Consider the following 27,844-nt stretch of genomic DNA (forward strand, 5'->3'; position numbering starts at 1 on the left):
CTATGTAAATTTTTGTGTGAAACTGGCCTATGTTTATGTTTCAACCAGAAGTAAATTTACGTTTCACTATAGATAGACATCAGAAGAAACTAGTATACTAATACAATACTAGATTTATTAATACTTAAATAGCTTTATTAATAATTGGTCCTCCATAGCAAGCCACACCTAGAGAGTTAATAACCAGATTCATTCATGAAAAATAGTTGTTCAGGAATTTAACTATTCATTCTAAAAATATTCATACACATATTTAGAGAGACGATGAAAAAATTTCTTATATATTATTGCAAAGATATTTTCAATTAACCGTCTGGAAATTTACGGCGATAAATTTTTCACAATTTTGAAAAAATATTTTAAGCAGTTCTTGTATAAAGCATTCATAAATAAAAAATATCTATGCAAAGAATGCAACAATCTTATCCAAATTAGAACCTTAAGAAAGTGGCTGATTTTTCACAAGTTGAATGGTTCCTGTTGAGTTACCCTTCAAAGATCTGATTTTGTTTTGAAACCAGCAATGTTAAATAAATAATAAAATGTTAAAAATTAATTGCACAAAATGCATAAAACGTTAAATATTTGTATTTCTTTAGAGATTAATGTTAATTTGAGGAAGGTAACACCTTCTTGCTGTATAGTTTTTAAAGGAGGAAGTCTTTAAGTTTTATTATAAAGGGTGATAAAGCTCTGTGCTTAGAATTAAAATGGTGTGATACTTTAAAGAAGAGTGGACCTTATTCTACTAACGCTCTCTTCGCTATTTAAATAAAGAAATATTCTACTGTAGCATAGCATCGGCAGAACTCACTCACAGCTGCGTATGTGACCAATGCAATCATCAAATAAATTCTTAACATTAATCATCAAAGATTGAAATAACGAATAAAAAATCGAGTGGAAACACATTTGGCGTAACGTTCAACAACATGTATTAAATTGAATTGTAGTTACTCAAAAGGATTCACAAAGGTATCTACTGATAAAGTTCTCATTACTGCATAAATTAGTTTCGTTAGCATAAGAGCGAATGTCAAAGTTTAAGGTCAAAATCTTTTAAAGATGATTTTACTTAGCCTTATATTTTAACGCCATGATATGTGGAATTTCGAATTGTCCATGGACATATATAATATACCAAAGGTTTTTCACTATTTACCAACAAATTATTCTCTATAATGAATCTTATTCGACACGTGATGGTATTGAATTGATCAAGTTGATTCAGCGGTGGCTATATTGAATCTTCGTCGCTTTTAAATTCTGGTAAGGCGATCGGGGCAATAATTCCTGATGCGGGTGAGGATGTCCTAGGGGGAAATAAAGTAAAAGATTGTGGATTCCCTGCTTCTTGGCTCCTGGCTGTGCCTGGAAATGGACTAGAAAATTCACTCGGTCCGTCGTTGGGCATGTCAAACGATGAAGCGGTTCTTCGAAAACCATCTTCATTTTCTTGACTTTGCTCTGTACCATTTTCTGAAAAAGAGCTTGATATACGTAGCCCCCTCACAGATGTCGCGTCAGTTGGGGGTCCAACAGTGAATGGGTATACCTCACTTTTTACACATCCACTACCTGGTAATGTTTCCACATCCAAATTCGATTCTCCTCCCATCACCGATGATTCTTGTGCTCCAAATCCTGTCAAAATTTCACTATCCACGATACAGGTTGCGGCTTCATGTGACGTAGAAGATTTTTGTCGTTCTTCAAGCGTCATTTTTGGGCTGACCACTTTGGTTGTATGAGATCTCAGATAATTGACAGGATTTTCGTTAGGAATAGAATCTGGCAAAGATTTTCGCTTCGACCATTGGGGATCCGCAAGTGAGTTGCAGGATATCACGATCTGGTCCAGTTTTTTGTCAAGTGATTGCAACTGCAAAAGAAAAACATTTTCAGTAAAAATTAAAATTCAAAATTAAACGCATTTTCAGTAACCGTGATTAAAAAATTTCGTTTCATGAATAAAAAGATGGCTTGCTGTAAATTCAATTTAAATGTCATCCAACTTTATCTTGTATACAGTTTTTATACAGATTAAAAGACATATCGCAAGCCATTGATGTGTGTGTATACGAAAAATTGATTTTGATGAGCAAGATGAAAGAAGGTTGGAGTTGACCTACACAGACGAGGTTGCTGCGCTTTATCGTCTACTACGGCAATTTTCTTAATATAAATTGAAATTTCCATTGTAATTTCCATGGTAATCTAAATGTATATTAGATAGACTAGTCCTATATTCCCTATAGATGTAGATCAGCAGTATACTCATTGGTATAGAGCTGGTCTACTTTCGTAACTTATCTCAAAATTTTTTTATTAATGAGTATAGTTGCGCCCTGGACTCCTCTATAGATGTAATAATAAGAAAGGCAACTGCTACAAGAGCTAATAGATTAAAAATAGATTAAAGCTAATAGATTAAAGCTAATAGATTAAATTAATTAGAGTTTGTAGTGATATAATTTTTCCTGCCTTAACACGTTGAGTGCAGCACAACCCACCGCTGGCCTGATGGGTATTTTTTCCGGACAAATTCCGCGATTTAGTTTTCTCAGTGACGTTGGCCGACAAAAATTTATGAAATCAATGCTTCCATATTATTACAAATTCCGCGGTAGGTATAGTCTTTTCAATTGCGTTGGCCGGCAAAAATTTATGATATCGGTACTTCCATAATTGTAAAAAATACGGTGAAATTTAAATTAAATTTTAGCACCGGAACCTACAAATTTACTTGTATTTATTGAATTATAGGCATTTTTGTCAGCGGACTTGGCCGTTTTTAGGCCATCTGGCAGCTATGTGGGGTCGAGCCACACTCAACGTGTTATCCCTCTACCGCCGTATGTCACTCTGCGGGAACATAACTTTCAAGTTAAATTATACGTAAACTATTGAGTGTAGCAACCTGAGGACGTTTGTACACAACAGAGAACATTTTAAAGTTGTCGTACGTGGCGGCAAATTATACGAAACCTGAGGACGTTTGTACGCAACAGAGAACATTTTACAGTTGTCGTACGTGGCGGCAAATTATACGTAAACTATTGAGTGTAGCAACCTGAGGATGTTTGTACGCAACAGAGAACATTTTAAAGTTGTCGTACGTGGCGGCAACCATCGGTGCAAGTCATTTTGCGCTCACTAGAACCTATCCTTTTCGGCTACACTTGTGTGACAATATTGCTCTAGTTACTATTATTATATTATATTAATAATATATATGTACTACTAATATTGCTCCGGTCACTAGTACTATTAATATCACTAATATTATTAGATTATATTAGTAATATTTATACACTACTTATATTACTCCGGTTACTAATATTAATAATAATACTATTATTATTATATTATATTAGTAATATTAATATACGACTAATATTGCTCCGGTTACTAATATTATTAATAATACTAATATTACTATATTATTTTAGTAACATTAATATACAACTAATATATCTCCGGTTACTAATATTATTATAATATTATATATGTAATTTTGCTCCGGTTACTAATTTTAAGAATAATCTAATATTATTATATTTGGAATATCAATCTACAACCAATATTGTTCCGGTTACTAATATTATTAATATTGCTAATATTATTATATTATATAAGTGATAGTAATATGCTACTAAAATTGCTCCGGTTACTAATATTATTATATTATATTAGTAATATTATTATACTACTAATATCACTCCGGTTACTCATGTCAGGCGGTAGAGGGTTACCCTAACAAAATTTAGAGTCGCCTCCAGCTTCCGGTACCCCAAATCAGAAGCTACGCATCTGTAAATTTTCACTGGGTATAGAGGGTTAAGGTCACCTTAACCCTCTTAACGGTTAAGGTGACCTTAACCCTTATTATTATTAACCTTAAGGTTAATGATTAACCTTAAGGCTATTAACCTTATTAACCTTTAGGCTATTAACCTTATTAACCTTAAGGACATTAACCTTATTAACCTTAAGGCTATTAACCTTATTAACCTTAAGGCTATTAACCTTATTAACCTTAAGGCTTGTAACCTTATTAACCTTAAGGCTATAAACCTTATTAACCTTAAGGCTATTAACCTTAGAGGGTTAATAGCATATAGTGATCACCTGTTGCTCGACTCTGTACAGCCTGGCCCCGATGGTCATGGGGCGAACGTTGCCAGACTTGTCGATGCCGGCGAGGTAACTGCCGGGCTTGCCCAGGGTTTGGTCGAGCCTGCGCTGAAGCTCCTGAGGTCGTTATTTTATGAGGCTTTTGTCAAATGATCTTATGATTTAATTAAATTTAATAATATTAACTGCCAGGCTTGCCCAGGGTTTGGTCGAGTCTGCGTTGCAGCTCCTGAGGTCGTTATTTTATGAGGCTTTTGTCAAATGATCTTATGATTTAATTAAATTTATTAATATTAACTGCCAGGCTTGCCCAGGGTTTGGTCGAGCCTGCGCTGCAGCTCCTGAGGTCGTTATTTTATGAGGCTTTTGTCAAATGATCTTATGATTTAATTAAATTTAGTAATATTATAAGCGAATCATCTGAAACAGTTGTTTGAGCTTATTACATTGAAAAATTTCATAAGCCATTTTTTTTTCATAAATAAGCATATCATCGGCAAGAATTATTGGAGCTTATCATATATAAAAATTTCATCAGCCTATTTCTTCATAAATTTGTGGGAGCTAAGGTGATTTAAAATTTTGCAGAGCAAATATTATTTAAAATATTGTTTAACCAGATTATTAATTCTCATGTGTCAATTTTATTGATTCCATGAGCCTATTAGGGTTAGTTTATAATAAAATAGAGTGGAAAATATTCTACGAAGCATTAAAACCACTCAAAATTATGGTATAAATTCAGGAGAAGATTCACATCACACACTAAATAGGGGAATAAATCACAATAGGGAAATAGAAGCGAAACATTTCATACGTTGTGCAATCACGTTATATTGCTGTTAATGTGCAATCCCTGTTGATGTTACTACAATTTCTTGTATAATTTTATAACCCAGTTAATGATAATCTTGTAACACTGCTTATTACAATTTGAAGAGTATGTTATTATTTAATAATAAATGTTAACATATTTCTGACTGTACTGCTCGATGACATGACACATTATTTGACTCACTTTAATCCTAACCATCATGTTGACATGCCCCTGACTGTACTGCTCGATGACATGACACATTATTTGACTCACTTTAATCCTAACCATCATGTTGACATGACCCTGACTGTACTGCTCGATGACGTCTCTCACGTCGTACGGTTTTCTCGCCTGCTGGAATTTTCGTCGACTGACGAAATATTTTATTTTTCGTATTGCTCTGATGGCGTTCCGGTGAGCGTCTGTTAGCCTGAAAAAAATTTGAAAATTGTTAAATAGCAATCGTTGTACTTTATATAGTAATTTATGTCAAAATTGCAGTCCAAAGCATTTAAAAATTATGGATTTGAAAGGTATTTGAAATTTATTTGAAACATGTCAGGAGTGTTCACCCCTTCAATAGACAGGACAGTTTGTCAGTTTGATTGCCTCTGTATAACGATAGAACATACCCCGAAGCACCTTAGTTGCAGTTTTATAATATATAGTTTGTATATCTAATTTAGGAGACTTAAACATTCCACATCGTTCAATTATTTGGTCCTTTGCAATTTCTTATTTCGTTTGGTAAGTTACAATTTTATATTCAGTTTTGTTTTGATATTTTTCCTACAGTGTAGTTTAGTCTTATTTCTTCGAAATTCGCATGTTAGTAGAATATTTGATTAAAGTTTTGCAGAATCGCAATTAACCTCAACGCATTTTCATTTAGAAACAATTTTCGCGAGAAAATTGAGCAAGTTGTTTTGAAATAGCTAAGATTGGACAGCAATATGAGCGCTGCAATTAAGAATTTTTTCCGTTAAACATAGCGTTCGGTGTTATTATTAATTATTATCATCGATATGATATTAAAATATACAATTCGCATTCCATAAAAATATTTATTTGCTGCAAAGTATCAGAACAAATGATTTATTGCTATATTGGCATACTACAGTAACAGCCATAAACAATATAATCTCGATGGAATCGAATACTTAATAATTATTAATCTTCATAACCATTCGATTTTATTCATGCTCGTACTAACCATATTTTATAAGTATTTTCCAAAAATCAGCAGATTATTGTATATAATATTGTTATAAATCATATAAAATTATTATATTCAATGCGACTATCTAATTCAAAATATTCCTCTTTTTAACTCCTAACGTGTCTTACTAAATTGGCCAACTAATTCATATACCTCACAAACTAATTCATATACTTCACTAACTAATTCATATACCTCACTAACTAATTTATATACCTCACACTAATTCATATACTCACCAACTAATTTATATACCTCACTAACTAGTTCATATACCTCACTAACTAATTCATAGATTCTAACTGATTCATATACCTCACAAACTAATTCATATACCTCACTAACTAATTCATATACCTCACTAACTAATTCATTTACCTCACTAATTCATATACCTCACATTAATTCATATACCTCACTAACTAATTTATATACATCACTAACTAATTCATATATCTCATTAACTAATTCGTTTACCTCACTAACCAATTCATATAATTAATATATATATGAATTATATGAATTCCAGTAAACCACAATAAATCAGTGGTTTATTGTATGTAAAATTGATATTAATCATATAACATTATTATGTTCAATGCAACCATCTAATTCGAAATATTCATCTTTTTAATTATTAACGTGTCTTACTAAATTGGCCAACTAATTCATACACCTCACTAACAAATTCATATACCCCACTAACTAATTCATATACCTCACTAACTAATTCCTATACCTCACTAACTAATTCAAATACCTCACTAACTAATTCAAATACCTCACTAACTAATTCATATACCTCACTAAATAATTCATATACCCCACTGACTAATTCATTTACCTCACTAACAAATTCATATACCTCACCAACTAATTCATTTACCTCACTAACTAATTCATATAATTAATATATACGAATCATATGAATTCCAGTAAACCACAATAAATCAGTGGTTTATTGTATTTAAAATTGATATTAATCATATAACATTATTATATTCAATGCAACCATCTAATTCGAAATATTCATCTTTTTAATTATTAACGTGTCTTACTAAATTGGCCAACTAATTCATATACCTCACTAACTAATTAATATAATTCATATATAGTATTTCCCCACGTTGTTAGTCCCCTGGGCTCCTCTATGTCCAAGTCGATGTCGTCTGAAGCGACCTCGGTGCCGCTGGACGCTTGGCTGTGCAGCGTAGAAGTTCTGGACAGCAGCCCGCCTCCCTGTGAGACCAGGTCGCCTTCTCTCCTTGATCGGGCGTCTGAAACAGACATACATGTTAGATTTATTTTACTGTGATACATATGGTTTCTGAAACAGACTTACATGTTAGATTTGTTTTACTGTGACACATTTGGTTTCTGAAACAGACATACATGTTAAATTAATTTCACTGTGATACATATGGTTTCTGAAACAGACATACATGTTAAATTCATTTTACTGTGATACATATGGTGGAAGATTTTGTATTTATGTCTCATAGTGATTATATTTTTAGCGTATTAATTATTTTTAATTTTTTTGGATCGCACGTATTTGATTTTTTGAGGAATTACCTATTTTTGTGTTATTTTTGAAATTTACCCATTGTAATATACGGATTTTTTTCAATTATTTGTGTTAAACTCATGACCAGGATTTTAAGTATTTCTGCCGAATAACTAACAAGGTTCAAGTATTTTACATTTTTAAGGAAGATGTTTGAATAATTTCTACGTGAGACTCATGCGATAACTGCATAAGATTGCGATGAAGTATTATGATCGCCAAGTATTTTTCAATTTTAATCAAGAGGTTGGAATAATTTCAACGTGAGATTCATGAGATAATTGCATAAGATTGTGATTAAAGTATTAAAATCACTGGATTATTAAAGTATTAAAATCACTGGATTATTAAAGTATTAAAATCACTGGACTTCCTGATTTGTTGTTAAACCAATAATTCATGAGAGAAAAAGGGAAAGAACACCAAAAAAGAAAATTTTTATAAACAAATTTTCTGTTTTCACGTCCATTGTCACATCGTCAGTTCAAAAATACTATGACACAAGTACGATTGATTAATCCAACCAAATTCACAGATTGTAAATTAAAACCTGAATTGAAAAATGAAACATAGAAGATGACAAACCGTAGAAATAGAAGTAGAAGCACCAACAAGGCTTTTGTTAACATATCAATCAATCAACAAAATAATTTAAATGCTTTCTAAAATTCACTAATCCGAAAATTCAGGAAATGGAAGCAAAAAGTACAGCCAAAGTTGTAGTGCAAAGTTCGATAGTGACCGAAATTTCCATTGCGCGCGTTTCCTACTGAAGAATTTTATATTACCAAAATATTTTAATACAGAAGCCCAGTTTGAATTCTGACTGGAATTCTCAACCGGTAGAAATTGTGTGTAAATATAGTTTACTTGCGTACTATTATTTCTAGTTACAATGTCTATTCAATGTTAATTGAGATGTCAATACCCGTTATGTGAATTTAAATAAACTGGTCGTACATATATTGTAGTCTTTTCGAACTAATGATGGAGCTGGGCTTCAGAAAATTTTTCAGAGGTAAAATAAATTTGTGTGTTTTTTCCCCGTTTAAGATTTATTTCGTGATTGGAATGAATGCTTTATTTCTTCGTTTAAAATATACTTACGAAAAAATGGATTTGGGTGTGATTCTCTTGTGAAAATTAATTAGTGTAATATAAATAATAAAATTCAATTAGTGTGAAATATACATGCGAATTAAAGTGGCAGACAAATGAATTCATGAATATCACTTGGCTTCTTGGTAATTCCCATACACTTGCAACAGTAGGTGTTGGTTATAAGGGGCGAGCTGGTTAGAGAGAGGGACATTAAAAATGTTCTATTAGTTTTTGATTGTTGCATGGGTGCTGCGTCTATGATAATTATGTTACAATTTCATATTGGTTGATTGGTTGTACTTTAAATAATAATTCTTTGATAATTAATAAATGATAGTCAGAAATGAAAATGATGGCAATTTATACAGCTGCAGTAATTCCTGAAATTTTCCTGACAGTGAGACGTTGACCAAAAAACACGAAAAATATCGTAACATATTTCCCAAGAAGATATAATTAGTTACTAACAGGTATAGAACCGCATGATTATTCAAATCAAAAACAGAAGTAAAAAGGGGCACAACATAAAAAAATTGGCGGACTCACAAGAAAAAACATTCACAACTCTCAATACTTCGTCAAGGCAGGACCTTGTCTATAGTATTGAAAATTTCGTAGAACATTTAAGGGAAATGTAACATTTGGTTTAGAAACCGAAAAATATATTTGTAGTGTAATAAAGTAATTAAAAAAATCTGCTTTACATTGTTAAAAAAATTTTTACTAACCGCATTTTCCGGATTTCCGTTTTATTTTCAAATAAAACGGAAAATATTTTTCAAATAAAACGGAATTAAATATTCAAAAATATTTTTAAATCAAAAATTAAATCATCATTGAAAACAAAATTATAGAAAATTAAACATCTTATTTGCAAGTTATTCATGTAAATCCACCAATCACGCATCGAAACGAAATAAAAATGGAATTAAAGTTAAAAAAATGAACTACACACTTTATCCGTGCAAACGTCTGTGTTTTATCTCAATTCTGTGAATGAAGCAGCCACGTGAAAAATAAATTTTGTACTGAAAAAAATTTTGTGGAGATTGCAAGAAAAAAACGAGCGTAAATGACATTTGGTGCAATTGTTAACGCGAGACAATGTATAATGTACAGTGAAACACGCGTTACTTTATTACACGCAATGAAACACTCATTTCATAATTTTTTTAGACAAGCATAACAAATAATAACATTATGTGTTGCCTAATTTTAATATGTCAACACACAATAAAATAAGACAAAATAAGTGACAGTCATCCAGAACATAATAGATATATATTTTTCCGCTCCGAAAAACTTATATTCAAGCCGTGCCAAAGTAGAGTGTAACAGAATGGCAGCTATAATGTTAAATATCAAACATAACTTGCATACTGTACACAGTGTTCACTTTATTTTGCACAAATTCTAAAGATTTCTCATGCAATTCTATGTTCGAAATCAAGTTAGAAATTAATAGATCGTCAGTTATTTCAAGTATACAGCTTTGGTACTGTAAATAAATGCTAAAACTTTTACCGGATTCACTTTTCACTTCTTGTTGAGCAGAAATGTGCTTCACAGGCCAATTAATGGAGACGCTCTATTAAACAATGTATGAATCATATAATTAAGAATTAATCATACATCAAAATAAATCGCACTTTGAAGAATTGCTGACATTCTAACAAATTTATCTTCTATAGGCGCTAGCAATATTTGTTATGTGACTCAATATTAAAAAAAGTGATTCATCAAAACATCATAGAAAGATCGACTGCAGGTAAGTCCATGCATCTTACTTTATTCAAGTTCTTTAATCCATGCAGAACTTCATGGCACGTTCTCACACGGTGCGTAAGTAATGCAGTATTATAAGCCTGAATAATCTCGATTATCCATTTAAAACTGAGTGCGTTAATGGCTATAATTAATGAGGTTTTATTGAAGGCCAGCAAGTAATTCATGTAAACAATTTTCATATTGTTTTCTTAATTCATCGAGTCAGGCTTTCGCCAGAATTTTTTAGAAAATAATGAAACCATATGGAAGGAAATGAAAATTGTTTATAATAATCATTTTCTCGTCATCAATCAAACCTGCATGATACAATTAGTGCTGTCTAACTGTAAAAAATAATGACCATAACTAAATAACCTTTTAGTTAAAACACTTTAGAGTAAATAACATTTTAGTTAAAACAGGGAAATAAGGTTTTAAAATCCCTTAGGCGTATCATAGGTGGCCACACATTAATCGAGGTCCAGCTTGCTGTGATTCACCGATGATTTTGGAACAGACGTCTGTGCTGCTTGCAGATCTCTAATGTCATGCATCGACGTTTTTCTAAAGATTGTGCGTTTAAAAGTATTTTTTAACATAACAGAAGCCCATGCCGAGCTGAAAATTTTAATTTTCTATTTAACTTCAGAAGGAAAAATGATTCCGCTCACAATTGACGCGGAGTCAAAATCGATACAATAAACGAGAAATTTCTTGCAGCGCAATAAGCGTACATCACCATAAAAGGCTAACTCTTTTAATGTCAATCAGCAAGAAATTTCTCGCGATTTGAATTGAAAAAAAAATTGCTCAGCCTGGACTTGATATAAGATTCTAATTGAGGTGTGTGATTGTAATGCACTTGACCTCACAAACCTGACTCATTATGCACGGATTGTATAAGCGATTGAGCTCGAAGTCGGAAGGGTTGTTTCTGCGATGTAACCTTCGAGAGCGCTTGAGTGGAGACAGCACGTGTAGGCTGATAAGTCGAAGCACCTTCTGATGATGTTGAATATTTAACGGGTGATGATGCAAACTGAAGGGATTTGCTCTTCGGTCGTTTGGAGATTGCTTCGGTGCTCCCTAGTTCAAAATTTTGAAATTCTGGCTGGAGGGATCTCCCAGTTGACTGGCTAAGGACTGTTGTCCGCGATTCGAAGGATCTTTCGGCAATTCTTGAACAAGATTCGTGTTGGTTTTGGGAGTTAGGAATAACATTTAACTGATTTAAATTGCAGGTTCCGTTAGATTGGTTATTGGAATCACGTGATGTCCCGAGAAAAAGGTTTCTAAGTCGCTTCAATGATGGCCATCTTGAAGCAGTGTCTTAGGGGTTGGAAAGTTGGAAAGTCGTTCAGATTAAAATAAAGAAAAGCCATAGAAAGCTTGACCGGTGGAATTAAAAATCTTAAACAGTTTTTGTGGGAAATTGAGACCTTGATTAAAGTTGGGAATCGTCACAAAGGCAAAAGCATTGCATCGTAAAATAATGTTAAAACTTTCAAAAACAATATTGCCATCAATTAACGATGAGACACGTATTACATGGCATTTTATGGCATGAAATTGACAGAAACTGTATGAGTCACATGAAACAAACAATTCTAAAATAAGTTAAACTACACGACAATGACGTTTACACAACAATAATTGATAGGCCCAAAAGAAAAGAAATACTGCACTTAATTGAAGCTTCAGAAATGATTATTATTTCAGGCAATTTAACCTTCTTTTTTCATATTTTTATAGAATTTTTTATATAAGAATTTTGTTATATTTGAATTTTTTTTTGGCCCCACTCCAGAGTTTTCATGACAATTTACCACCAAACAAAGCATGCGCACAGAATGTAAGCAACATATTAAAGATCTGATTAAGCAATTAATATTGAATCGATTTTACACTTAAACAAGCCATCGATAGAAGCAATTGAACTACAATGAAACCATGTAGACATCGAAAACAGAAATCGTAATTGACTAAAGAATCGTATTTATAATGCATGATCACAAATTAGCTGCATTACGTATTTTAGCAAAAATAGAAGTTTAATTAAGATTTGTGAACCAATGATGATGTCACAGTGATTTCTTATCGACTCCAATAATGCCTATCGATTGGAGAAAAAAACATTGTCGAAATGTCTGGGGTATTACGATATGATTGAAGATCAAAAGTCAAAACAAATAATCTTCACCTGGGGCCATATTTTCAAAACTCGTTAAGCGAACGTAAGTACTTACGCTCTATTTTCTTGTCTATGATTGGTGTATTTTGCTAGAAAGGCCGTCAATGATTGGCTGATGAACTTACGATCTCTTAACTTTTTTTGAAGGTATAGTCCCAGGAGACTAAAATTCTGTCGGAATGCGTATAGGTACAACTGTACCTGCGTTCGGTGCTATAAGTAAGTACTGAAATTTAGATGAAAATTTTAGTAAGGTATAGATGCCCGAAATACCTGATCGCGTTTCTTCCATGTAGAAGACCGTGTCTGTGGTATTAGAGTCCGGTGGTTGAGGCGTGGTTTGCAGAGACTGCGGGGAACTTTGTGGCTGTTGCTGCTGATCCAGAGACCCAGAGACATCCATTTTACTCCTGGACTTCCGACGTCGAAGAACGCTTGCTCGTTTGGCCATCTGTGAACGTACATCTTGACGTAAAAACAATTCAAATTGGGAACGGACGTTGTTCAATTACGATTTTATGGCCATTTTGATATATTTTCTTGAATTACTGTGGAGTCAATTGTGCATATAAAATTAAAAGGTGGAGTAAAATAATTGATGTGTTCAAAAATGGCAGGGCAAAAAAAACCTTGACCCTAAGAATAAGAAGATTAGTGATAATATAGGGAGATGAGTAGTTCATTAATAGGCCATTTACATTTCCCTGATACGTGCAGAAGAAGAAAGAGACACCTTCTAAAAAAACTGATGAAAATTAACAATTTACTTGACAAAATTATGCTTAACGAAAAGAATTAAAAAACCTATGACAAAAAGTTTGAAAGAATTGGAAGTTTGCGAGAAAATGCACGCAATAAATATTGATAATGATCAAGTGGATGGCAATAAATATTGATAATGAACAAGTGTATTGCAATAAATATTGATAATGATCAGGTGGATCGCTATAAACTACTTGCTAGGAGCAGTGACGGGGAAGTTTATATCGTAAATTAGCCTAGCATATAAATGCAAAGCATGTGCTTAGTAAATTCATCATATTTTTAATGAAAACGTTAAAGGTGGGGTAAAAATAATAGAATCAATTGTGACAACAGCGTTTAAGGTTGAAAAGTAGCTTCTGAAAGAAAAATCAATAAATTGAGAAACATACATTTTGAAGGTAATCAGAAAAGGTAAAATTGTGGTTTAATAAGATCACTTCTTGCATGCAAAGCAGGTTAACCAAGAATTTAAAAGCAAAGAAACTAACACTAACAAGATAGTACGATATATTTATAAACAGTAAAATTTGGAGTCCAGCTCCATTCTAGGATTATCGAACTGACAATGGAGCTGGTATACTAAATGTATTTTTCTATACAAAATATTAAATTCTAGTGCCATTTTTTGCTTCCCATTATCTGTTAAATAATGATCAGTTACGGAAATCAACCCATGCGACAACAGTCGGTGTTAAGTTATGACTTTATATTGTGAATTAAAATTAAGCAATTTTATTTGTATAGGTAATTGAAATGTAATGATGGCTTAAGGTATCGTGCGTGCTACAGGAATTGTAATGATTTAGTTTAAGTGCTGTATAAGCTGATTAAAAAAATTGAGACATAAGAATAATATTGAATTAAAAGCGAATTTAAGGCAAACTAAAGTAAATTTTTAGATCACCTTAGTTAGCGGAGCCGTTAACGAGGTTTCCTGGTGGGAGTTGCAAAATGCAGAGGGTTATTTTATAAAGGATTATTATATGTTATTTTAGAAGGGATAATGATGGTTGAGGTACGTCTGTTAGACGACTATGGTGCATGCAATAAATTCAGTTTAAACAGTTGATGATCAATAAGTGGTTTGGTTAGGTGCTTAGTTAGTGTTAGTGGTGCAAAAATACGACATCGAGCATCTATAATAGAAGATCAAGCTTCTTGCAGTTTTTAATGTTCCTAATTCGTTATTATTGAAAAGATTACTATGCATATGATTTGAAATTGCAAATCTATTTTTTATGTACGAAATATAGTTGCATTAATTAGATTTTAAAATAAGTTTAAAAGATTGGACATCGATTATCGAAATAATTAGGGATTAAGTATAATGTTCAGTTTGTCCGGCTAACATAAAGCTGTAGTTAACGAACAATCACGGCTAAAAGGGGCTACAATGCAGTAATAATACGGCTACAATTTATCTACCAAGTCGCTTTCTAGAACTATAGTTAGTCGGTTCAGTCTTAAAGACAGTAATTGAAGACTGTGAGGCTTGAGGTAAGAAGGTAGAACATCGATCATCAAATATATAAGGGTGTTTAATATTATGCATTATCTATTAATTAATTAATATTGTATAGTTTTTCCATCCTAATTCAGGAGAAAATTAGGATGGAATGCTAAAAGTTACGAAAAAAATTTCGTGGCCATTCAATAACACTGACTCGCTATGAAGTAAACATGTCGACCGGATAGACAAGCTTTAATTACATATCGAATAAATTTTGTGTTACAGACTCGTTATTATTTTATGCAATTGAAATTTTGAAAAAGTTTATGCTGAATAGAGAAGCCAAAGGACTCAAATTCTTTAATTCTGGAACGAAATATCCCGTTATTACCTCAAAAAATATATCTTTGTTTATTAAATGAATTATATAAATTTGATAATTTGGTAATAAATTAATCCATTCGATGAATATTCAAAATAAATGGTTGAATATACTGAAATTGGCTGAATCAAAGCTAAACTTCATAGGTATATTTAATTCAGATTCTGCACGTCCCACAATTAACAGATAAATAGTACATAAATGGTATCAAGATAGTATTAATAGTACGAACATGAGTTCCGAGGTCATTACAATAACAACAACGGCGTCGTCCTAATACATTAATTACAATATTTAATTTATCACGAGTCGTTGTTAGTATACGAGATTATAAGTAGATTAATTAGCTCCAAAAATATTTCAGTGATAAAATATGATGTCCTTCATAGCAGTTAATCAACAGCGCACCATGCTAATCAGTATACCATATTGCTAATCAACAGATCATCTTTCTCATCAATAACACACCTATATGATCAATACAGCGTCGTGCTAATCAACAGACCACCTTGCTGAGAAGCATACCAACTTCCCTTCCTAATCATCAGCTTTGCTCTTCAATAGAACGCCTAGTTAATCAACGGTCAATCATCTTGCTAATCAACAGACAATGGAACGCCTTGCTCATCAACAGACCAAATTGCTAATAAGCAGACCGCCTTTCTGATCAACATTTCACCACGTCAATCAACATATGACCTCGCTAATCAACACATTACCTTGCTGATCAACAGACCACAACGTTAGTCAAAGGACAGCCATGCTTATCAACTCACCACCTTGCTGTTCGATACACCATAGTGCTAATCAACAGACTGTCTTGCTAATCATCAAGCCAACTAGCTAATAAATATTCCACTTTGCTAATCAATTAATCACCTTGCTAATCAAGTAGTCATATTGTTAATCAATTAATTTCCTAGCTACTCAATGAATCACCTTGTTACTCAATTAATCACCTTGCTAATCAATTAATCACTTTGTTAATAAATTAATCACCTTGTTAATCAATTACCTTGCTAATCAATTAATCGCCTTGTTAACCAATTAATCACCTTGTTAATAAATTAATCACCTTGCTAAACAATTTCTTACTTTGCTAATCAATTAATCACCTCGCTAATCAATTAATCACCTTGCTAATCAATTAATCAACTTGCTAATCAATTATTCACCTTGCTAATTAATTAATCACCTTACTAATCAATTAATCACCTTTTTAATCAATTAATCACCTTGTTAATCAATTAATCATCTTGCTAGTCAATTATTCACCTTGCTAATTAATCACCTTACTAATCAATTAATCACCTTGCTGAGTGGCGTAATCTGCGAGTGGTTGCCATGGTTGGGATCCTTCATGTGTATCTTCCACGTGGCTGAGGAATTGAAGTGCGCGTCTGCGGCGTAGCAGCGCCAGAGGCACTGGATGAGCAGCGCAGCGGCCGGGATCTGGCGGTTGAAATGTTTCTGCCGCTGCTTCTGCTGCACCTTCAGGGCGAACCCTGACCCTAGAATGCCCTGTAATTATACAAAAGGATCAAACAGGCGAAAAATAGATAAATGTCTCTGCCGCTGCTTCAGCTGTACCTTCAGGGCGAACCCTGACCCTAGAATGCCCTGTAATTATATACAAAAGGATCAAACAGGCGAAAAATAGATAAATGTCTCTGCCGCTGCTTCAGCTGTACCTTCAGGGCGAACCCTGACCCTAGAATGCTCTGTAATTATATAAAAAAAAGCTTCAAACAGTCGAAAAAAACAGGTCCTTCAGGGCGAACCCTGACCCTAGAATGCCCTGTAATTATATTAAAAAAAGCTTCAAACAATAGAAAAATACAGAAATGTTTCTGCTGCTGCTTCTGCTGCACCTTCAGGGCGAACCCTGACCCTAGAATGCCCTGTAATTATATCAAAAAAGCTTCAAACAGTCGAAAAATGCAGGAAAATGATTTTATTTTGACATGAAATTTAAACAAGAAATGTGCAGGAGGTAAACAAAATGTCAGTAAAATTATGAAATAAACGGAATCTACGAGAGGCAATGAATGTGATTATTTAAATCTGAAAACATAACATTGGCGAATTTGAGAATGAATCTGCAATTATTGATACGGAATTGCAGGAAGAGTTTGTGATTGCTATTAATGCAACCATAAAATTCACAGCGAAAAAAATTATGGCTCTTTAAATTTATTGTGTGCTATTTCTAATTTAAAACTTATTATTCTTCGATGCTAATGATCAATTTTCAGAAAATTTCCAGCACAAAACTCTTCTTTTCGTTTAAAAATCAGTTGATTTTGGAATCAGGATAATATTCATCGTATATAAGTTTGTACCAGTAATTTATTAAGCTAGTTTCTAGTGACCAAACGGCATAATATATATAATTAAATTCTGAATTCATAGGAGTGATTTTTATTCAAATATTTAAGCAATATTAACGTTTTCTTAATATAAATCTTTGCTCCATATAATTGAATTTATTCATTCCAGTCTCTTCTCCCTATTTATATTTTTTGCTTCAAAGCCGTGCTCCCTATTAGTCAATCTATTAAAATCCTTGCTAAATATTCAAGATAAAATTTATTCAAATTCTTGCATCATATGGACGACTTCGTTTATTCAAATCCTTGCTCCATTTGGATTACTCCATCTGTTCAAATATTTTGTACATGTGGATGACTTCATCCATACAATTCCATTCTCCTTATGGACGATTTAATTTATTCCAATCCTACATATGGATGATATTATTTATTCACAACCCTGTTACATATGGATGATATTATTTATTCAAATCCCTGTTCCATATGGATGGCATTATTTATTCTAATCCTACATATGGATGGCATTATTTATTCCAATCCTACATATGGATGACATTATTTATTCCAATCCTACATATGGATGGCATTATTTATTCCAATCCTACATATGGATGACATTATTTATTCCAATCCTACATATAGATGACATTATTTATTTCAATCCTACACGTGGATGACATTATTTATTCCTCCATATGGATGATATTACCGCGGGCAGCGCGAAGAAGCTGATGGCGAAGACACTGAAGCACGACGCCACGAGCTTCCCCATCCATGTACGGGGCACGGCATCACCGTACCCTATGGTCGTTACCGTGATCTGGGCACGGTAATATGGGGGTCGTGATTCTATTAAATATTATATTATTATTGATTTAAATATTATAAATATCCAATTTATAATATTTAAAAAGTATATAATTGAAAATAATAATGTAATCTGTTTAAAATGTATATATATTATTTTATAATATATATATTACCGGTATATTATTAAATATTATAAATATACAAGAAGGTTTGATATTTTATTGTTCATATAAGGTGAGAATTTGTCTTAAGAATGATGCGGAACGATATTATTGGTTTCATGATTTCAATATATATCTTGTTAATGAACATTTTAATATGTTGAATAACAATGCAGTCATGACAACTTATTGTTCGAATGAAGTATGCTATGGTCGTTACAGTGATCTGGGCACCACATTATAGGTATCATTATTTAATCAAATATCATATTGAAAAAATAAAAAATTATAAATAAAAAGCAGTCATGATTGTTTATGGATCGGATATCTTAAGATTTGGTTGTCATAGCGATAGTAATGCTGGTCTCATGATTTTATTTATGATTTATGAATAGTATTTATATTTATGATTTATATTTATGAATAGTATTGCCATGTTGGTCATATTTTCATTATGCCAGTGATTATAATATTATAGTTCTGACACTATTGCCAACATGATAACATTTTCATTATGAGATACTATATTCTTTATTAACATGAATTTTAAAGAATAAAGAGGACTAAGTAAAATAAATTTTTGTTCATTGGAATTAATATTGCGTATAGCAGTTGAGATACAATGAATATACACATGAAATAAAGTAAATAATAGCATTATAGTTATAATAATTGTTAAATTATCTTAAATTTTCTTTTAAATCACTCAACGGCCATTCAAATAACTGTAATCCTTGAAGGTTTCAAAAACAATTATTCATTTTATTTTTTCAATTCTATTGTTTTCATTTTCAATTGAAGTTAGCCAGGTGCGTGCAAGCTAGAATTAAGAATATACTAAATATTTTGATACTTTCATTGTTTTTTTCTGTCTTTTTTCCATTCAATACTTCACAGCAAACTAATTTGACTCAATTCTGTTCTAGTGCTATACATATTATACTACTTTTCGTACTATACATACTTGACGTAGAACCATACCTACTATACCGACTACTATGCGCACCCTACTATACATACTAAACGACGTATTATAAGTACTATCAGTGGTACTATACAAACTATATATACTACGGAGCACTCACCACGCTCCACCAGAGGACATCAGCGTAGCTCGTTATGTCAGTCTATTAATTCTATATGTCGTTCCTCTAATACATTACGTACTACACGGATTTTTGTGAGTATAATACTATACATGCTAAACGTAGTACTATACATGCTGTAGAGCACTCACCACGCCCCACCAGAGAGCATCAGCATAGCTCGTAATGTCAGTCTATTAATTCTATATGTCGGTCTCCTAATACAATACAAAAGTAGTACAGCAATACGGATTATTGTGTGCATAATACTATACATAATAAACATAATACTATACATGCAGTAGAGCACTCACCACACCCCACCAGAGAGCATCAGCATAGCTCGTGATGTCAGTCTTGAGCGTGTCGTTTTTAAGGACATCAGCGTCGTCGCGGTCATCTCTCTTCTCGGCGAGGAACACAAAATACGAAGAGAAAATCAGGCCCAGGAAGCCGATGTACAGCGTAGTGATGAGTTCCTGAGAACAAATTAACGGCAGAATATTTGTACAGGGAGAACAGTGGTGTGGGGGAGAACAGTGGTGTAGGAGAATAGTGGTGTAAGGGGAGAACAGTGGTGTAGGGGAGAACAGTGGTGTAGGGGAGAACAGTGGTGTAGGAGGAGAACAGTGGTGTAGAGGGAGAACAGTGGTGTAAAGGGAGAACAGTGGTGTAGGGGGGGAACAGTGGTGTAAGGGGAGAACAGTGGTGTAGAGGAGAACAGTGGTGTAGGGGGAGAACAGTGGTGTAGAGGGAGAATAGTGGTGTAGGGGGAAACAGTGGTGTAGGGGAGAATAGTGGTGTAGGGGGAGAACAGTGGTGTAGGGGGAGAACAGTGGTGTAGGGGGAGAATGAGTAGGAAGAAACATGTGTTGTTTCCCCCTACACCACTGTTTTCAACCTGGTACGGTTGAAAACAACGGCGTGTAGGAACTGTGGGACGAAACATTAATGTCGGTCCAAAATAGTTGAGATAAGCAAACTATATATAACGAGTGACTAATAAATGATTTATAAGGGCTGGAGTTAGGGAGTTAATTGGTAAAGTATAAGTGGCAAGAAACTGGCATGCATATCAAGACGGCAGTAATAAGTGTGGCAGTAATAATAAAGACGGCAGTAATATGTTTTGCATAATAAATAAATGATGTACATAAGTTGAAAAAGTCTAGTAGAGAAAGACAGGAATAAATTGGGTTACCCTTAAATCGCTTTGAACATATTGCGGCAATATAAGCAAGTCAAATTTTTTATTAATATTTTTAATTTTATTTACTCAAATTCCTGCGTTACGTTTAAATTGCGTTAATATTTTATTTTTATTTGCTAGTTTTGATTTCCTTATATTAGATAATATTATTTTTATATGATACCATAATTGCATTATATTTGCATTGTAATGTTGCTAGCATAATTAAAATATTGAATTTTATGTCTTAGTGCTGAGAAGTTTTAATAATGTAGCGCCTGTAAATAAAAACATAGTTGCTGGTTACATGAAAACAAGTGTGGTTTGAATAGGCTTCAATTTTGATTTTATTTTCTTGTTGGTTTTATCCAATCCGCATCAGATGACTTCTTCATAAAAATAGTTGTTGAATAATTTATCCTCCTGTGTCTGTGAATAAAAGCGGTCCTTGGCCACTCACTTGTCTGTTGATGAAGACCACAGACCCCATCAGGCAACAAGTCCACAGACACCACAGGCACCATATCCCCTCCCTAACTGTCTGTGGATGAAGACCACAGACCCCAGCAGACGCTCCTCACCTGTCTGTGGATGAAGACCACAGACCCCAGCAGACGCCAAGTCCCCCCCTGTCTGTCCACGTGCAGCATGCGCAGGATCTGCAGGAACCTGATGCCCCGCAGCGTGGACGTCGCGCCCACTTGCCCGTCGATGCCCCAGATCAACACGACTACTGACGCCAGCACGCCGATCAGGTCTGTTGAATACGTGGGTTATCAGCAGGTGTGGTGTTGAATACAGGAGTATTCATCACGTCTGGAGTTGAACCCATATCAACACGACTACTGATGCCAGCACGCCGATCAGGTCTGTTGAATACATGAGTTATCAGCAGGTATGGTGTTGAATACGTGGGTTATCAGCAGGTCTGGTGTTGAATACATGGGTTATCAGCACGACTACTGACGCCAGCACTCCGATCAGGTCTGTTGAATACGTGGGCTATCAGCAGGTCTGTTGAATACAGGGGTTATCAGCAGGTCTGTTGAGTACATGGGTTTTCAGCAGGTATGGTGTTGAATACAGGGGTTATCAGCAGGTCTGTTGAGTACATGGGTTATCAGCAGGTATGGTGTTGACCCATATCAACACCACCACCGACGCCAGCACGCCGATCAGGTCTGTTTAATACATGAGTTATCAACAGGTCTGTTGAATACAGGGGTTATCAGCAGGTGTGGTGTTGAATACATGGGTTATCAGCTGGTATGGTGCTGAATACATGGGTTATCAGCAGGCCTGGTGTTGAATACAGGGGTATTCATCACGTCTGGAGTTGAACCCATATCAACACCACCACTGATGCCAGCACTCCGATAAGGTCTGTTGAATACAGGGGTTATCAGCAGGTCTGTTGAATACATGGGTTATCAGCACCACCACCGACACCAGCACTCCGATCAGGTCTGTTGAATACATGAGTTATCAGCAGGTCTGTTGAATACATGGGTTATCAACACCATCACTGATGCTAGCACTCCGATCAGGTCTTTGAAATACGTGGGTTATCAACAGGTCTGTTGAATACATGGGCTATCAGCACGACAACTGATGCTAGCACTCCGATCAGGTCTGTTGAATACATGAGTTATCAGCAGGTCTGTTGAATACATGGGTTATCATAAGGTCTGGTGTTGAATACAGGGGTTATACGCAGGTATGGTGTTGAATACATGGGTTATACGCAGGTATGGTGTTGAATACATGGGTTATCAGCAGGTATGGTGTTAAATAAACCTATTATCATTAGGTCTGGTGTTGAATACATGGGTTATCAGCAGGTATGGAGTTGATTACAGGGGTATTCATCACGTCTGGAGTTGAACCCATATCAACACCACCACCGACGCCAGCACGCCGATCAGGTCTGTTGAATACATGGGTTATCAGCAGGTATGGTGTTGAAAAAACTGTTATCTGCAGGTCTAGTGTTGAATACAGTGGTATTCATCGCGCCTAGTGTCCACCACCGACGCCAGCACTCCGATCAAGTCTGTTGAATACAGGTGTTATCATCACGTCCGGTGTTGAATCCCAGGGTTATCAAGAAGGCTGGTGTAGAATTAATGGATTATAATCAGGAATGATGTTGAATAAACTAGTTATCATCAGGAATGGTGTTGAATCAACGGGTTATGTAGGCTGTTATAATAATAATAATAAATAATATTAATAATAATAATGATAATAATTATAATTATAATAATATACGCAGTGGCTTGAATAAGTTGTTGTGAAGTAGGCAGCGTTGCCTAAATTACTGTAGAAAAAACAGGATTGGAAAGGTTGTTATAAGAAGAAAGTTGAGTAAAGTAAATAGAATTTTAGTAAATAGAACAAAGTGGACGGTTTTCGATTTGTTGCGCATAAACATTGAATTTTTATTAGTTAATTAATCAATTTGGTTAAGTTTGCAGGTTTGATCTTGCAATGAAAGCAGCTTTGGAAGTTTGCTGATAACAAATAGTCATGCTATAGACCTGAAATTATTTACTTTTAAATCAATGGACTGATTTAGCATATATAAATACTAATTGTTCAAAATGACTAGAAATTTTCCACTAATTAAATCTTCAGTGTAAAACCCGCAGACTTCAGCACGTATAAAATTTTTCTTTCATTCCCAGATGTTAAAAACCGTGCGAAGGAGCTGTAATATAAATAAATACGAAATTTTACTCTACATAACAAGAAAAAATATTACACAGAGGTTTTTCTTTCTGATCACATACATAATTCAGATCAAAGGTTTCAGATTTAAAGGTTTCTTTCAGATCAAATACATAATTATGAACAAAGTTCATTTGTTTCGTACCTATAACGCAGATGGGCTTTCTGATGAAGCGAATTCGGCCCATGAAGCCCATATACTTGGAGCGACAGCCTGCCGCCCACAGCCGCACCGCGTATTCCAGCCCGAAAAACACAACCAGAAATATCTCCTGCAAATTAAAAAAAATTTTAGCGCATTTTCTCATATACGGGTAAAAAAAGGCGCTATTATGCTCGTCATATCCGTATGTCTGTCCGTCCGTCCGTCCGTCCGTGACTTCACGTTTTCGTCGACGAGAAAATGCGCTCTCTGTCACTCACTGCAGTGAGTACTGAGTTATATTTTGTAATATAATCCAGAGACCTGAAGGCTAAACCGGGGATAGATTATCAAAGGAATTTGAAATTTAAGTAATTCCGAAAACTGTGATCACGAATGAAAAAATTAAATGAAAAAAAACAATGTTAAAATTAAAATACAATGCTAAAGTTAGAATATAATGCTAAAGCTAAAATACAATGTTAAAATTAAAATACAATGCTAAAGTTAAAATACAATGCTAAAATTAAAAGACAATGATAAAATTAAAATACAATGCTAAATTTAAAATACAAAGCTACAAGTTAAAATACAATGCTAAAATTAAAATACAATGCTAAAATTAAATTACAATGCTAAAAATAGTAGAGTAGATGAAAAACCTGGCCCAATTCACATCATGCATAGAAATACCTCAGTCTTTGTTTGAGACTTAAAATGAACCTCATCATTTAAATGAAATTTGAACGAAACAGTTTGTGCAAATTTTCACCATCCCCCTCGTTTTGTAATGCCATATAATTCCCAGACTAAGAATGAAAATACTGTATAACCAGTCATAATGCCATTATTAGCCAAAGAAGAAAATTTCAGGTAAATAAAATACCCCGATACGAAAAGTATCATGGATACCTGAAAAAAATCTCCATATAATTACGATGTCTGGCTTCAAATAAGCGAACACATAAATGAACTAAATAAATGTACAAGTGAGTTAAGCATCTACAGTTAACGTCACAGTATGTAGCATTGTTAATATTAACTCATGAAAAAATATTTTTAGGCTTATAATCATCAATTAGGAGACATGAATCATTTCTACATAATCACTGAGATGACATTAAATATAAGAATTTAAGCCCCAAATGAACATTATTTCAGCCATAAAATCTATCACAAAAATCAAACTATTGTACAGTTCATAGAAGTCTTGATTTGAGTTATCCTATACTTTCTTTAATATTTACCATAACGTTGTTTTGCAGATTTTTTATTATTATTTTACGTTATAATTATTTTACGTTTTATTTCACACTCACCATATAGTAAAGCTCGGTCCCGAAATCATCGTAAGTTGGAATCGTGGACAGCACGCTGAAGATCAGGCATATCAGAACTGCCATGAACCTGCGCAGAAAAAAGTAAACAAAATTAGAGTATGAAACTCTTTTCAATAAGACCAATATTATAATTTAATACGCGTTTCAGTGAGGTCAGTATTAAAATACCTGATAAATTTCAACGATATATTAATAGTAATAGTATAACATAGTAATATCGGTGTAGAAGAATAGGCCTGTCGCTGAATTGAATTTATCTTGTAATGTAATACAAATTTCACATGTACCATAATCTAATACATTGTACAAAAATCAGTTGCGATATAACCGAAATGGTGTAACGATATTAGTAATTCATGCATCCTAATTACAACCTTAAAAAATGGTGCTATTCCTCACAACAATTAGGTAAATAATCAACTGGCTAGTGATTTTTTTGGTTAAAATCTCAAATTATAATTTTGATAGAAAATGAACATTTAAAAGTTATAAACATCAAAAGTTTTAAATAAAATAGAATTTTTTATATATGCAATAAAATAAAAATTTCCGGTTATTAATTGTTTTTAATTACAGAAAAAAAATTTCTGAGGTCCAGGATTTTAATATTTTTCATTATTTGCATATTTGACCCTCAATATATGTATAGTCCTTGTCATTTAAACCGAATGCTGAACCGAGCTTTCAAATGAATTGTGATGCATTACATGAATTCGCTACAATCGAGTTCTGGCGTGGCTATATTCTGCCATGCGTGGTGAGTCAGTTAGGAAGCCTTGAAATCATTCCTTTGACGCGTCCCAAAACTTTCCAAAATTTTGGGAAATGGGAAATCACTTGGCAAAAAGAAGTGAAATGAACATTTTAATTGTGTCCGGGAAAGTGGACCTCGAGTTGTTATGTAAGCCTCTGTGTGTAACGTGTTTTTTTTGCGCTAGAAAAATCACTATTTGACAAAGGTAAATAGATTATTCAAAAATAAACATTTTATTTCACTCATACATGAGACGGAAGAAATGTGAACTGCTTCATCGAATATTAAATTTCTATTTTGCAAACAAGTTTCATTCAGAAGTCGAAAAAGAAAAGCGTCTATTTGTTTGAAGATAATTTTAGGTACCTGTTGAAAGACATTAGAATTCATAAGGTAAAATATATAATGATCTAAAGACCGTGAGTTGACGATTTATTAATTAATTTTTCAACACCTGAAGACGAACTCACACAAGAAAATGGTAGATGAAAGACTTCCACCCATACGGATGCTCAAGCAGAGTGTATACTCTTTCTTGCAGCGATTTAGCTTTCCTGTTCCTGGTCGCAAACACATATTTGGTCTTGAAAGCCTGATCCATGGGCAGGTAAATTGGGTACAAGTTTTCAGGATACGAAGACGATTCTTCAACGTTCACATCCAGAGGGTCTGCACCGTCCATATACTGCAGGGATGAAGCCTCAGCTTCCAAGCTGTGTGGTCTGCGTTTCCTTGTGTGACTACCGATGGAATGGGAGATTTTATCCGTTAAAGTTTGTCCTCCACTTTTCTTCAATCCCAAAAATCCTTTACCGGATTTCTCTTTGGACATTGCATGTAAAGGTATCCAATACGGAGGAGGATCCAAATTGTGGATATCAAGAATCCTATGAGGAGGAGCATCCATATTTGTATTGAACCTAAATTCTTCCACTGATTTTCTCCTCATCCTCGGGTACCGCGCTTCCATGTAAGTCTCAACGTACTGGTATTCCTCGCTCACCGGGTAATACGTACGATTACCGTCATGATATTCGAATCGTGGACTGTGCCTATAACTCGGTAGCGAATAGGGCTGCTGAATATTATATGTTGGTGGTATGGAACCTCGGCAGTAAAAAGAAGCGTTGTTTTGTGGTTGAACAGGAGTTCCCGTTACTGTTAATATCAAGTCTTCTCCATCGCTGTGGCCTGGATCAGGAGTGGCAGGAATTAAGTGCCGCCCAGCGTATACTACAGTCAAGGATTTGTCTTCTTTTTTCATGCCGAAGGACGAGTTGGTGACCGTATGACGTCACACGTAGGAAGAGGATCGAGTAGGAAACTGTAGGGATCGAGAACTGAGGAGTCAGGATCGAGGACGGAAAGTAACAGTAGAGGAAGAGGGAAAATTAGAAAGAAAGAAAAAAGAAAAAGTTACGTTTAGAAAATTGTAGATTTGTTTAGTGGAGACTTTATTCAACAAGCAAAAGATATAAAAAATTCATGTCTGAGAATAAAAAGCCCGGATTTAAGAAAGTGGTGAACAGGTTGATAGAGGAGGAAAGGGATGAAAAACGGAAATGGATGAAAATTGACGAATGTTCCTAGAAGATATTCAGTTATCCAGATGAGGTTGATGGGGGAAAGGGAGTTATAGATGACTGGACGATGACTGTGTTTACATAATGACTGGAAACGATGACTGTGTTTCAAGTTTGCATAGGTGAGCAGACTCGGCAATTAACAGATTGCCGATTTATCCGGGACTGTCACAAACACATCGGGTTCAAAATGGTTAATTTTCACGCATTAATATCACATTTTATTTAACTGGCTTAACTGTGCCAAGCGAACAAAATTATTCTTGATTGCAGCCTATGACAATACTAAAAATTATCATCAATGTATTTCTGTTTAAGATT

At 34.1% G+C, this 27,844-nt stretch overlaps 1 protein-coding gene across 1 annotated transcript; it reads right to left on the reverse strand.

The window, feature by feature from the left end:
* Positions 1-552: 552 nt before the first annotated feature.
* On the reverse strand, positions 553-26,889 carry LOC108679111 (potassium voltage-gated channel subfamily KQT member 1). The gene is made up of 13 exons (XM_047879733.1): positions 26,411-26,889; positions 25,166-25,253; positions 23,850-23,976; positions 21,556-21,731; positions 20,100-20,264; positions 18,439-18,549; positions 16,708-16,917; positions 14,469-14,498; positions 13,073-13,250; positions 7,300-7,450; positions 5,228-5,384; positions 4,132-4,254; positions 553-1,882 (listed from the first exon to the last, which is right to left on the reverse strand). The coding sequence occupies exons 1-13, from the start codon at positions 26,887-26,889 to the stop codon at positions 1,238-1,240; spliced, it is 2,640 nt and encodes an 879-aa protein (XP_047735689.1). The 3' UTR covers positions 553-1,237.
* Positions 26,890-27,844: the final 955 nt, after the last annotated feature.

Source organism: Hyalella azteca, unplaced genomic scaffold (genome assembly GCF_000764305.2).
Source record: "Hyalella azteca isolate HAZT.00-mixed unplaced genomic scaffold, Hazt_2.0.2 contig3659, whole genome shotgun sequence".
NCBI lineage: Eukaryota > Metazoa > Arthropoda > Malacostraca > Amphipoda > Hyalellidae > Hyalella > Hyalella azteca.